The following is a 15,718-nucleotide window of genomic DNA, read 5'->3' as shown; positions in this document are numbered from 1 at the left end:
TTTAGCTAGGCATAGTCTTTAGTCAATTTTGTTTCTATCCGAGACCAAATGTTGTCTCATAAGGCATGATGTATGTCTCCAAGTAGTTATTATTGTGCGTCTGAATCTTTTATCTGTCTTCAGTAACGTACCATTTAGCCAAAATTTTAAAAAGGCCGTTTCAGAGATTTTATATTCCTCCACTTTCGATTTTATTCAAGTCATCTCAATGATCTATAAAATTTTTTTTAGATAGAATAACTTTGACCTATTTTCAACTGCTAATGGAAGATTGAAATTCGAGTATATATCAACACCTATTACAGATGAAAAGATGGAGATTGAAAGAAATAACTCTTGCGGGAATTGATCTATGATCAATTTCATAACAAATCAAATGAAAGTAGACATCCAAATTGGACCGAAGCCTCTATCAAGTCATAGTTTCCTCAAAGTTACGAAGTAAGATATCGATTTCTCAACAAGATCAATCAATTTGTGCATAGAAAACATCTCAACATGTGTAATCTTAGTTAGCAAATGTGATCTTGATCAAGCTTTAAAAAAACATGTTACCTCAATACTTCAATGATAGTAAATTAAATGGAAAGAATCAAATCATTTATTGGAGTAATCTTCTAGAGAGTTCATGGAAACAAGATCACACATTCCACAATGATTATAAGTGAACCATCAGGCCAGAGTTACAATCAAGTTAGTAAATCCAAATTTTAAAATGGAGTATAGATTACCACCTAGCAAATTACCAGAAAAGCTACATTAAGATGTTTGCAGAAAACCTGAATCAGCTAATATTCGCTGGTGTAACTGAAATGTCAAAATGGAAATCAAGAGAATGAACAACAGGATCAGAACATGTGATATAGATCCTAAGATTAAGATATGATTCAACAAATTTCAACAAATGGAATATTAGATAAGGCCAAAGACAGCAAAAAGAAGATTGAGACATAAAGAAATTCAAATAGAACAATAATTAATTTATTAATTGGCCTAGAAACAGGATCATTTAAACTTTTAATAACACTTTAATGTGCATCAAGAGAAAACAAATGGCCACCAGTAATACAACTGCTTTGATTGGTATCCGAAGTCTCTTTTCAGTGGGCAAAGTCTATGGACTAGCAAGCACAAACTTTACTGTTCATAAACAAAGAAAATGGAATTTGGCTCCTATTCTTGAAAGCCCTTAATAAGCACAAAATCCATTAAGGATCAAAAAACTTCAGCCACTTATAAAGAAATCAGTAATAGAAAAGTAGACATCAAGAAAATTAAATAGTATACAGCAACTCATGCTGCAATCTCATATCCTGAACATTTGATGGATCCCATAGATATGTCAATCTCTATCAAATTGTCTTCTTCATACACATCACTTATATCAGTCAAGAAATCCACTAGGTAATGCTGCTGAAAAATGGATTCTGGTACTAAATCTGCAAATACCTTTTGGTCTTGCTGATGAAAAGACAAGTTGGGACTATCTTTTACAAATTGACCACTTGGAAGTGCTATTTCAATTAGGCTTTCCTCATCAGAAATTGAACCATCTGAGCATAATGGACTTTGTTCCAACTCACCTGAGAATGGCCAGTCAATATCAGAATCTTCACTTGAAAATGAAGGTCCACCAAGACTCTCACTTTCTGAATATAAATCATGAATTTGAGCCACCCCATTTTCAATTCTTGGATTTTGGACTGAGAAAACTTCGTCAACCTGTCCAAAGTCGACATTTTGAGGTTGCTGGTCTGATACAATTTGCTTAACTTGAGATGAATGTTCCTCCAGCTGACTGTTGACACATGGTGCTTCTTGAACTGATGATTCCTTCAGGATACTATGTTTTTGTTTTGAGAATGTGAAAGCTACGGTAGATGCTACCAAAAGTGAAGTAGTAATGGAAGTAGAAACAACTCCATATCCTAAAAAATTGGCACATAACAAGTATGGTGGAACAAGAATAGCAATCCACGGCACAGAGCTTCTGAGGATAGACATAGAAGACGACATTTGATCTGGGGTTGTCAAGATTTTGCAAAAGAAATAAGGGGAACAAAAAGGGGAAAAGGAGGAATGTTATACCCAATCAGGTGGCACTTGTAAAAGTTTAATTAATGCTGGATAAAGGAAAGTGAAAGATGGGAACTTTCTTCTCTCTTCTTAAAAGAAGAGTAATTTTGATGAATGTACTAATGGATAGAAGAAGCATGGACATCAACAAGATGATTGACACTTCCAATCTTGATTGAAGAGACTAGAGATTGTATAAGAAAGGGTCAAAGAATAAACCTTCAAGATTCACTCATGAAAGCAAATATTGCACTTCACTAGCATGAGTCTAAGCTGTGAACAGTGCATAAGAAACTAAGCTAAATTGGCAGTAAGGAAACTGGTAACTGCCAAAAAAGGAGCTAAAAATGGAAGAAAAGAAGTGGTTTAGAAGGTTTTAAATAATGAGATTAGAAATGCAAACAAAGATTAAATTGCTGGGCTGTTTCCTCTACATAGACTCACAATTCCCAAATTCATTTTTTTTACTCTACCTAGAGAAGTGTATTTTTTGTTTTTGCTAACACCAATCTAGTGGTCTTCCTCTGTAACTGATTCTCTTGAAATCTTAAAACCAACTACTGTGCCAACACTTTGAAATCTGAGAAAGCCATGTGCTAACCTCTGAGCTCACCACATGGCATTTACCCCTCCAATTTCCATGAAAAAACAAGCCCCTTAAGTACAATCACTAAAAGAAATGGTTATTCTATTCCATGAACCAAAACTTTGTTACTCCAAGAAAATCATTATCACAGCAAATACCTGAAGTTTTATCAAGATTTAGATGGATGAGCTTCAATTGTAGTATATCCACTTCCCTTTTAGCCTTACAACTAAATAAAAAGCAGCAACTTTTTTCGTTTCACAGCTAAAGAACCTTTCTCACTTGTACTATTGACTAAGTTTAAGTACAGCCAATTACTTTTCTTTTCCTCTATCTTTCTGCTACTACACCTTGACTTATAAGCTAGACAGAATCTAGCTTTCTCAACTAGGCAGCAACTAGTAAGGAGCTGACAAAATTTTGATCAAAATTTCAGGAAATTTTTACTTGGTGACACCAATACTTTATAATGACCAAGAGTTGTCAGAAACCTAAGTAGTGCTGAAATATGCCCATAGATACAATTTAACCAGGAACTATTAGTCTACTAATAATAACATAAAAGTAAAGATGATACTATAAAAGTATATTTTCTGCCAAGCCTATTTTATTATTTTAACTAAGGGGGGAAAGAGAAGTTTTTTGATAGTCTAGTTAGGTAAGGAAATTGGAGGGAAATGACAAGAAAGTAAATGAACTCAAAAACTTTAGTACCTGCCCTTTCTTTAAGTCATTCATAAACCCCAATTCTTTTTTTAGCTGCACTATTGTATGCTTGGTAGACCTATAATGGAGGCAATATTCTCACTAAGAAGATTGATGATAAAATTGAATAACCATATTGTTGGGAAAGGGCAAGGTACAATCAAAGAATTCGACAGGGTAGCAGCGTAAGAATACTCAAATCTAAACTTTTTCTTTCAATTTGAACTAAGAGAAGACAAGCAAACCCAAACAAAATAAAGTAATATGGCAGCAAATAAATCAATCACACAAATGCGGCAAGATAAGAATAAAGATAATCACACGAGACAACAAATTTAAGTGGAAAACCTTCGGTGTGAAGAGTAAAAAAACACGGGACCAAAACTTCAACTATAATCACCAAGAGTTATAATATTGTTCTCCAAAATAGCCACCAAACAAGTGTCAAACAACAAACAATAATACATAAACCACAATACCAAACACTAGAGAAATATAGGAGCGAAAGCACCAAAACGCAGCTACTGTTCGGGAATGAAGAACAAGATCTATAGGCCACCAAATTCAGCCCCGTCAGTTCCTAATCCAAGATTGAGATGAGAGTAACAATCTGTCCAAAAATCAGCTCAATCAGACAAGAAACGAAGCAGGAATCGTAATTTGAAGTTGACAGTTGTGGCTGTAATTTAGGTGCGAAAATCTGCTCTTGTTTTCTCTCTAAGGGTTGCTGAAACTCTCTTTGGTGATAATGAATAAGACCTAAAAAAAATCTATATATATGACCTATAGTAATGGGCCTATGGGCAAAAGACCCAATAGCCCACATTAGAAGGAAAAAAGACCCAATAGCCCAACAATTCTCCCCTACCCCCGAACTATGTAAAGGAGACTGCCATCCGACGATCATGCAACAATTTTCAAACTTTCCACTTGACAAAGCTTTAGTCATCATGTCGGAACCATTATCATCCGTATGAATCTTCTCAAGTTCAAGCAACTTAGAATCCAACACATCCCGAATCCAATGATATCTCACATCAATGTGTTTAGACCGACCATGAAATGTAGAATTCTTGCCAAGATGTATAGAACTTTGACTGTCACAATAAAGCACATACCTATCTTGAGCAAAACTAAGTTCCCCTGAGAATCTCTTCATCCAAAGCAATTCTTTACAAGCTTTAACGCAATAATAAGATCAGCTTCTGTAGAAGATAGAGCAACACATTTTTGTAACCTAGATCGCCAAGACACATCCCCTCCCCCCTCGCAAAAGTAACCAAATACCCTAAATTAGACTTGCGAGTATCAATATCACCAGCCATTTCTGAATCAGCATAACCACAAAGGATTGGTTTTCTGTACCAAAACACAAACTTAGACTAGAAGTGCCACAAAGATATCTCAAAATCTACTTCACAAGATTCCAATGTTCTTTTCTCAGATTAGAAAGAAAAGACTAACAATACCAACAACATGAGCAATATTAGGTCTTGTGCAAACCATTGTCTATATCAAACTACTAATGGTTGAAGCATAAGGAGCTTTTTTCATATCTTCCTTCTCATCATCACTAGAAGGACACTGCTTCGTGCTCAATTTGAAGTGCATAGCTAAAGGTGTACCGACAACCTTAGCCTTATCCATGTTGAACCTTTGAAGTACTTTCTGAATGTACTTCTCTTGTGATAACCACAACTTTTTGGCATTTCTGTCACAAACAATTTGCATGCTAAGAATCTATTTTATTGGTCCTAAGTCTTTCATAGAAAAAGACTTACTCCACTCTTGCTTCAACTTTTGAATCCTGCAAGCATTATGACCAAAAACAAGCATGTCATCAACATAAAGTAACACAATAATAAAGTCACCATCAGAGAATTTTTGCACAAAAACACAATGGTCAAAAGTAGTCTTCTTGAAGCCCTGCTGACTCATAAAGAAACCAAACTTCCTGTACCACTGCCTAGGAGCGTTTCAAACCATACAAACTCTTATTCAATTTGCAAACATAATTCTCTTTTTCTTTGACTTCAAAATCTTCAGGTTGCTCCATATAAATTTCTTCATCTAAGTCACCATGGATAAAAGCGGCTTTAATATTCATTTGCTCAACCTCTAAATCTAGACTTGTGGCTAAGCCTAGAATCACACGAATGGATGACATCTTCATAACTGGAGAGAATATCTCATCAAAATCAACTCTTTTTTTCTGGTTAAATTCCTTAACAACTAATCTAGCGTTGTACCGTGAAATTGGGTTACCATCTTCATGCTTCACCCAAAAAAACGCACCTGTTTTTCAAAGCTCTTTTGTCTTTAGGCAGCTTAACCAAATCAAAGGTATGATTATCATGCAAAGATTTAATCTCATCTTCCATAGCATCAAACTACTTTTATTTTCTTCACTTTCCATGGCCTTATCAAGACTCTCAGGTTCTTCCCCGTCAGTCAAGAGTACATACTCGCCGTGAGAATAACAAGATAAAGGTATTCTCTCTTTGGTAGATTGTCTGAGAGAACTTTTTGGAGAATCAATAACTGGTTGTTGATCAATCATATCAACTTGCACTGGAGCATCAAAAATATCATGTTGGTCATTCTGAATATGATCATCATCTTCATTATCAACTTGATTTTCATCATCATGAAGATTTTCTTCAGGAGCAGTAGTCAAAGAAACTGGATCAACACCAACTAGACTCTCACTACTCTAAGAATCAACCTTCTCAGCTTTGTCAAAATCTTCAATTATTTGGTCTTTAAAAAACATAACATCACGACTTCTAACAAGTTTCTTCTCAACTGGATCATATAAACGATATCTAGTTTTAACAATGAAGATACACTATCTAGTTTTAACATCCAACTTTGACCTTTCATCCTTAAGAACATGCACAAAGGCTTTAAACCCAAAGACTTTGACATGGTCATAAGAAACATTCTTACCAAACCAAACTCTGTCCGGGACATCACTATCTAAAGCAACAGTAGGAGATAAATTGATAATATAAGCAACAGTATTAAGTGCTTCTGCCTAAAAGGAATCTGGCAGCTTAGCATCTGAAAGCATATATCTAACACTCTCAACTAGAGTTCTATTCATCCTCTCTATAAAACCATTCAACTGAGGAGTTTTTAGAGAAGTTTTCTGATGCCAAATACCCTGCTCTCTGCAATATCTATCAAAAGGAACAATATACTCACCACCATTATCTGAGCAGATACATTTTAATTTCTTCCCCATCTACCTCTCAACCAATGACTGAATATCCTTGAACACATCAAGTACTTGATCTTTTAACTTCAAAAAAAATACCCAGAGTTTGCGAGAATGATCATCAACAAAAGTCACAAAGTAAAGTGCACTACCATGAGACCTTACTTTAAAAGGACCACACAAATCAGAATGCACCAACTCCAGCAAATCAAGCTTTTTTTGAAGGCAGATGACTCTGAAAAGAAACTCTTTTCTATTTACCAGCTAAGCAATGAACACACTTCTTCAACTTTGCTTGTTTCACTCCAGAAAGTAAATTTTTCTTAGCCAAGCTATCAATCTCCTTCTCACTCATATGACTCAATATTTTATGCCACAACTATGATGAAGTATCATTCTTCACTAAATTTATCAAGCCTCTAGAAGTAGAGCCCTAAAATACGTACAAGTTAGACAACTTGTCACCTCGAGCCACAATCATCGAACCCCTATTAAGCTTCCATTAGCCAGCACCAAGGGTGTTAATATAACCCTCATCATCAAAGTTCCCTACAGAAATCAAATTCAGAAGAACATCTGGAGCATGCTTGACATTATTAAGAACTAGTTTGGAACCATTGTTACTTTTCAAACAAACAATGCCAATGCCAAGTACTTTAACTTCATCATTATTTCCCATTTTCAACATCCCCAAATTACCTGGAGTATAAGAAGAAAATAATTCCTTCTTTGACATAACATGAGAAGTAACACCAGAATCCACAAACCAGCTAGACTCATCAAAAACAAGATTAATGGCATTCTCACCACAAGCAACAAGAAGATCATCATTATAAACAACTGCAACACGATTTTCATTATCAGTTTTGTTCTTTTGCCGTCTCATATCTCTCTTATGATTGTAACAATATTTCATGATATGCCCCTTTTTGTTGCAATAGTCACTTGTAATATTCATAAATTTGGACCTCGACTTGCTTCTACTTTTATCTCTATCATTCAGACCTCTAGACTTATTTCTCTCTCTCTCTTCAGTAATCAAAATATCAGTGTGTGAAGATGAAGAAGATGAGGCCTGAGATCTTCTTCTTATCTCTTCATTCAAGACACCACTCTTAATATATTCCATAGTCATACCACTGGGAGCAGAATTAGTCAAAGAAACTCGAAAATTTTCCCAAGAGTCTAGCAGAGTATTAAAAAGCCAAAGCCCCTGAATTTATTCATCAAACTTTACACCCATTCCAGACAGCTGGTCAAAGACATCCTGAAAATCATTTATATGATCAGAGATAGGACTGCCCTCTTTATACCTGCTATTCATCAATTGTTTAAGTAGGAATAACTTATTATTGTCAGTCTTCGAAGCACAAAGTGTCTCGAGCTTGTCCCACAAACTTCTGACATGTGTGTCATTCATAATATGATTTCTAACATTATCTTCTACCCATTGTCTGATATACCCACCAAACTGTAAGTGCTCAAATTCTCAATCCTCATCTGTCATGGATTGAGGTTTAGTAGATGCAAACATAGTTAGATACATTTTCTTTTCTTGACAAAGAGAAGATCTTCATCTTGCCTTTCCAAGTATGATGATTACTACCATTCAAACACACCATCTTGCTCATATTTACCTCCATCGTTCAAATCTACCAACAACCTACGCTCTGATACCGCTTTGTTGGGAAAGGGCAAGGCACAATCAAAGAGCCCAACAGGATAACAGCGGAAGAATACCCAAATCTAGACTTTCCCTTTTAATTTGAAAGGGAGACAAGCAAACCCAAGCAAAATAAAGTAATATGGCAGCAAATAAAGCAATCATACAAATGTGACAAGATAAGAATAAAGACAATCACACGAGACACCAAATTTACGTGAAAAACTCTTCGGTGGGAAGAGTAAAAAACCACGGGATCAAAACTTTCACTATAATCACCAAGAGTTACAATATTGTTCTCCAAAATGACCACCAAACAAGTGTCAAACAACAAGCAACAACACATAAACTACAACACCAAACACTAAAGAAATAAATGAGTGAAAGCACCAAAATGCAGCTACTGTTCGAGAATGAAGAATAGGAGCTACAGGCTATCAAATCCACCCCCGTCAGTTCCTAATCAAAGATTGAGATGAGAGGAACAAGATGTCCAAAAATCAGTTCAATCAGACAAGAAACGAAGTGAAAATCGTTATTTGAAGTTGACAGTCGTGGCTGTAATTTATGGCTGCTAAAACTCTCTTTTGTGATGATGAATAACACCTAAAAAAAGATCTATATATATGCCTCATAGTAATGGGCCTATGGGCAAAAATGAGTTAGTCCAAATTAAGCTTTATTTATCCACATAGGGAGGAAAAAATACCCAATAACCCAATACATATATGTCAGAAAGTGGAAGTAGCACACATTGAAGATAAAGAAGTGAGAATGTTGCTTGAGATGGCTGGGTCACGTCCTACATTGACCTATACATGCTGCGATACTAGGTGCGAGACTTTGGTGAATGAAGCTGTTACAAGGGATCATGATAGATCTAAAATCACATGAAAGAAAATTGTTCATACTAGGTAATATCTATTATAGTTGGTAATAAGTTTTGAATTTGTTAGACAACTTCTAATAAAATTATCATAATTAGTATAAAGATATGAACTGATGGATTGATATAGCCGGCTCCGTTTGTTTTCCTCAATTTGTTTTGGAATTGAAGTATTGTAATTGTAGTTGCTGGATAAACAAAGGGATTGATGCTTTCTTGATTCAGTGTAACCAACCCCATTACTTTTTTTCTCATACAAAAAAGTTGTTTATACTAGACCTCAAGAAAAAGAGAAGCACCTTAATTTTCTTGGCCCATTATAATATAGACATAAAAAGACTGCAAATTAACCAAGAATGCATCTTTCTTCTAATAATACTAATGACCTTGCTTTTTCTCTTTTGGTTTGTGCCTTTAATGATGGCTTTTTGCATGCTTTTAACATGTGGGACATTGTAATTTAGTATTTCTCCAAATACAAGCATGAAGCAATTTGGCTCTATCCAACATCCAAGCACACCAACTTGCTAATTTAGAGAGAAAAAAAGATTTTATTTTTCCTATTCCAAGGTCCATTCCTGATAATGGGGTTATTCTTTTGTTACCTAAAAGCAATACGGCTTGCCAAAAGTCTTAACATCTACAAAATTACAAGTAACTCATTTCTAATTAAAAAAAAAAAAAAACCCGGAAAACGTACCTAGTATTTATCCCGTCTGCATTGGCTATCATATGAAGGAGAAAAGGATTTAAGCATTAATGCTTCTCTTAGCAGATGTTTGGACATAATCTTGAAATTATGATTCGAAATTATTGATTTTGATCAAGGTTGTTTTAAAATTAAAGTTATATTTGAACATGCAATTTAAATTTTAAAAATATTTACTGTTTTTCCTTAATAAATATGATTATCCCTGAACTTATAAAAATTATCAAACCTTTCTCAACATACTATGAAAGAGCTCCGACACAAATGATACTGATGTCAGAGATAACTCTTGTGGGTAGATTGGGACAATCACAACTCATCTGGATTGAGCAGGTGTTGCCGTTTGGATCAACGAGCTGATTTTTGGGTAAAGTATGCTTGGAGGATAATTACTTTTTGCAATAAATATATGAGTCTTTTGCAAAATATTAAAAAAGATTATTAGTCAAGTTTTAAATTTAACAAAAATAAAATTATAGATTGATAACTGAGACCTTTTAAGTGAATTCGAAATTAAGTTGAAATTGAAGTTTTGTTTAAAATATTAAAGATAAATAAAAAATTTTAATTTAAAGTTTAAATTATATGTCCAAATACCTTTTTGATACGCCTATCCTATGCAAATACAATTAAGCAATAATAATTATGCAACAATTTCAAATAAATTAGCGTCAATTATATGAATCTTTATTGTTAGTCATACCGCTTATTTTAAGAGCTTATTACAATTTAATATGATATTAAATTACTAATTTGCCAGAAAATAATTGAAAGTAAGAAGTTCGATCTACTTCCAATTTGTCTACTTCTACCGTTTTGAATTACTTACTACTACTAGGGTACAACACAGACAAATTCAGCTGAGAAACTGCCATGCAAATAATTTTTGAAGTTCAAATTTCTGACGAGAATTTGAATTAATTGATATTATACTGAATATTATACGACGAATCACACAAATTGCAAATTACCATCAAAAAGTCATCGAAGCCCTGCCATGCAAATAATTCTTAAAGTGTAATTTTAAATACAAATTTAAATTAATCGAGCTCACAAATATTAAATTCCAAATGAAAAACTAAAAATAGTTTATTGTAATCCTTCAAAGGTGGTAGGTAAAACAGTAAAAGTTGAAAAGAATGAAGCCACCTGTCGAGAAATTGCAAGTGCTACATGTCGCAAATCGAAAGGAAATTCACATGAAGTGTGAACTCTTTTGCACAAGATTAAGACTACAACATTCTTAAAAGAGTCTTAAATTACATTATTTACTCTCCTAATTGTCTTGAACAAAGCAACCTACACCAAAGAAAACCGACCACTAATTGGGATCTGTAGTGTTGCTTAGCTACTCATTTTGGTTGTCAAAACATGGATTAAGGAGAATGGGAGGGGACCATATCTTAATGTTGCTGAATTTTCTCATTGTAATGGTAAATATATGGAGAAAGCAGTTTATGCTTTGGAACACAAAGCAGATTGATTTTGTCACATATTCTACTTCTTCTATTCATTTTTACTTATCCATGTTTGATTTAACACACCTTTTTTTAAAAAATAATAAATAAAATAGATGATATCATGAAAGACTGTTCCAAACTTGCAATTAGACACTATTCAATATATCTATATGCTAACATAATATTATGGAGAACTACTTCAATCCTTTAAAGAGACACTCCTCAATATATCACGGTGTAGCTAGATACTAATATGAGAAGATTTGAAAAAAAAGACACTTTAAGAACTTAATTGAGACTAAAGACACTTATTTCTTTTTGGATTAATTTTCTAGAGTTTGGTAAGAAAAAATCGAAAAGGTATGGGGTATGGGTTAAATTGTAAAATCTGAAAAGTTGTTGTCACCCCTTAAGTCTATTGGTTAAATTGTAAAATCCAAAAAGTTGTTGCCACCTCTTAAGTCTTTTTCAAATACTTTTTACACCTCACTTTGCTATAAAATATCGAAAAAGGAAAATTCTCTCTCCTCATTCTCACTCCCAACCCCATCGTTATTCCCGCTCCATATTCTCCCAACCTCCATTTTTGATTTGTATCTTGCCTAAAGCTTTAAGATCTTCCATCTTCAACTTTAGGTAATTTTTCTTCATCTTCCGTGTAATTTGTGCTTTATATTGATGGATTTTTTTTTGTTTTTTTCTGTTTTGATTTGTGGCAATTGAGTTGCTTTTGGAGGAAAAAATTTACAGTTAATTTTACTAAAAATCTTTGTTTCTAAGTTGGTATTTGTTTGATTGTTGATGGATTAATGATTATCCTTGCCAATTGCATGGTGAATTTTTTCGTGAATTTCATTGGCTAATTTGCCAAAAAATCTGGATTTTCTTCAAATTATTCTTCAATGTAATGGTGTTTTAGATGCTTGTTTTTGTGGGATGGTTTGATCATACATTTTTCTTGTTCTGTTAATAGACTGTTCAGTTGATTAGGTATTTGTTTGATTTGGATAAAAAAATTATTTTCTTTAAAAAAATGGTGCTTGATTTTACTGAAAATCTATGTTTTTAAGTTGATATTTGTTTGATGGTTGATGAATTTTTAATGGATTATGATTTCCTTTCATGATTGCATGGTGATTTTTTTTTCCAAATTTCATCAATTAGTGTACCAAAAATCTGAGTTTCCTTCAAGTTTTCTTCAATATAATGGTGTTTTAGATGCATGTTATTGTGAGTGATGGTTTGATCATACATTATTATTTTTCTGTTAATAGATCATTCGGTTGATTAGGTATTTGTTTGATTTCTGAATTTGATCTTCAATTGTGCTTGACTGTAATGGTTTTTTAGATAGAATTTTCTTCGTTTTTTTTATTTCACATTCATCTGTTGGTGTTGTTGTCCTGTTATAGACTGTTAGGTCGATTAGGTATTGTTTTTGCTATGATAATTGAGAATTTTTTTTTGTATGTAGATCATAAAAAATGGCTAGATGTAATAAATGTGAAGCTGTAGAAGTTGAAAGATCCGAGAAAAGAAAAAATGGATAGTCGATGAGCCAGAGAATAGGAATTATAGCGATGAAACTGTTCAAACTTCGGGTGGAGGTGAGCAGGAGGAATAGTAAATTGAACATAGGATAGATGACGAAGCATTAATCTTGTCCCAATATGCAAGATTTATTTCGGCCGAGAGGTACGACCTCGCTACATTCATGAATGATGTTGAATCATTTTCGACTAAAATATCCATTAGGTCTCGTTTGAAAATGTTTTATGAATTTAAACATGTCATGATTGATCAACGTCTCAAGTCGAGGTTTAACAATTCCTATTTTATTTTTTATGAGATTTGTCAGAACATTTGAGGTTCAATGGACAACTTGTTCATTATACACTTCTTCGTCGAGTTCAACAGGACATATTGTGTGAAATGTGGTTCTGTATCAACGACTGGTCGAGATGTTTTATCCTAAAGAAATTTACACTAATTATGGGGTTAAACTATGGGCGTTATCTCCGTGATTCAAAATATCTCAAAGTGATGAAGGAGGGTGAAATTTTTTCAAAAGAATTGAAAAAAGAGGGGTATAAATGCTAAGAGATTGTTGAAGCATATTAGAGGTGGGAGGCTGGACAAGGAGGACAAGTTCAAATGCTGCTTGATTTGATTCGTGCACTGTATATTGCTTTCATGTGATTTGTCAAAAATCGAGGACATAGACACCATTAAGATGGTGGATAACTTGATCTTCTTTGAGAGATACCCTCGATGTAAAAAGTCATTCATATTGACTCTAGACTATCTAAAGAAATGGATAGACTTCACCAAGCAGAAGAATACATATGTGATAAAGAGAGTTTCATTGTGCGCGCTCTACGAATTTTCCTAGGCATTTCTGGTATTGATTATAAATCATTAAAGTAGCTTATTCTATATTGCAAATTTATCTATGATATCTATAGCATACTGACTGATTTATATATTTGTTTTTCTTTTTTAACATAGATTTAAATATAAGAAGTCTTTTTCGAGCTCAGCAGGAGAAATGATAAATCAATAGAAGATTTGCTACCCATTTCCCGATTGCTCAGATGACACACCTCAAAAGTCGATAAACTAATCGAAGGTGAGCCATATTTGAACGAATGAAGTACAAAGGTATGAAACTATTTTTCTGAAGAATATTTTTAACAATACCGTGTTTCTTAATAATTACATTTGCCTATTTATCTGTAGAGAGTGCACCCGTATCTTATCCTCACAGTCCATAGTAATACATGAAAAAAATTTAAAGTATTCATGGACGAGGTGAATGACCCATGCATCGAAAGCCTGAAGACCCATCCGGATGGTGTGATTGTCATCACCTCATCAGAGAATGGTAAGGATGGGTATGATGACCGAGATTTGGGTGAAAATTCTATGTCAAGACATATCACTCACGATACAGGAACAAGTAAACTAAGAGCAACAAAAAAGACACCGATAATTAAAAATTTAAAAGAGCGCGCGTTTAGGTTGGATGAGGCGTGTAACGGTCCGATTTTCTGAAACCAAAACATTACACAGTGCTTATGATCTCGAAGGAACACAAGCTAATCCTCTACTGATATCTATACCTGAGCACTGCATAATATTTGTAATAAATATGAAAAACTGGCAAAACCTGGCCATAAGGTTAAAAACGTCTCGAATACTCAAAGCTAAAAACTAAAAACTAAATACTAATACATCTGTCCAAAAAGCCTATAAACTGTCATAACCGTGGAGTTGATGGGACATGTCCCCAACTAACTACGTCTACTAAAAATAAACTAAATTTGATACAATAATAAAATAAGGATCATCCTTGAATGAAGAGGACTCACGACTATGTCTACTGCTGCTGACTAGGACTGAGCTGCTAGGGGTACTCTGGATCTCGTACCTCTAAACCTATAGTGTCAAATAAAACACCATAGCGCAAATACGTTAGTACGGGAATGTACTGAGTATGAAGATAAGGTAAGGCTAAATGCAAGGGCGTATGCATGAACAATTACTTAACTGAATAATCATGTGAATATTGAATAAGGACATATGTATGAGTGCACAAGCCATAACTGAAAACATTGCAACTTGAAATACTGAAACTCGAATATTGCTTTAATAACATCTGAACTCACTACTAATACTGAGATACTGAATAAATAAATCTCCTGATATAGAAAACTAAGTACTGAAATCTAGATCAGTCCCATCTAGTGAGAGATCTCGAAAACTGATGATACCGAAGCTGATTAACTGAATCTAGTCATATCAATAACTGAAAGCTGAGGTTACTACTCTCTACTGTCTGAATCTGAGATCAAACCTCTCTAACGGATGATCCCTAAATCTACTATCAATGATAAGAAAAAATTATATTCAAGATCAAACCTATCTAGCGAAAGATCTCTAAATCTGATAATGAGAATACTCAATAAATCTGAGACTGAGATCAAGCCTATCTAATGGGTGATCTCTGGATCTGATAATGAGATTATTTAACTGAATCTGAGACTGTAATGACCCTTATGGTCATTTTACTGTGTTTTCATAAATTTTAGTACCATCTAAATATAACGTGGATTTTTAATTTAATTTAGCATTTGGTAGATATATAATTTAGTATCCTTCTAGAATAGTTTCGATATTGGTAAAATTCTTTAAGTGATGATATATTTATATTACTTTATAATAAACTTTTATGATTTACTAATATTTTAAGCGGAGATAGTAAAATTTAGAAATGTTAAAATTTATTATTATATAATAGAGGTTTTGTTAGAAATAATTTTTTTATTAATTATGGTATATTTAAAATATTATAATTATTTTACCATGAATTTATGTTATACCCGATTATGTACGCAATATAGAGAAATTATT

General features: G+C 33.6%; 1 protein-coding gene across 1 annotated transcript; it reads right to left on the bottom strand.

The window, feature by feature from the left end:
- Positions 1-959: 959 nt before the first annotated feature.
- LOC107878108 lies at positions 960-3,553 on the bottom strand. The gene has a single exon (XM_016724991.2). The coding sequence runs from the start codon at positions 2,014-2,016 to the stop codon at positions 1,294-1,296; it is 723 nt and encodes a 240-aa protein (XP_016580477.2). The 5' UTR covers positions 2,017-3,553; the 3' UTR covers positions 960-1,293.
- Between the last annotated feature and the right edge of the window lie 12,165 nt (positions 3,554-15,718).

This window comes from Capsicum annuum, chromosome 7, assembly GCF_002878395.1.
Source record: "Capsicum annuum cultivar UCD-10X-F1 chromosome 7, UCD10Xv1.1, whole genome shotgun sequence".
In the NCBI taxonomy this organism is placed as follows: Eukaryota; Viridiplantae; Streptophyta; class Magnoliopsida; order Solanales; family Solanaceae; genus Capsicum; species Capsicum annuum.
This window is presented reverse-complemented; position numbering and strand designations above follow the sequence as displayed.

Coding starts and splice junctions, on each gene's coding strand:
- LOC107878108 (XM_016724991.2), bottom strand. CDS start 2,016: ATGTCGTCTTCTATGTCTATCCTCAGAAGCTCTGTGCCGTGGATTGCT.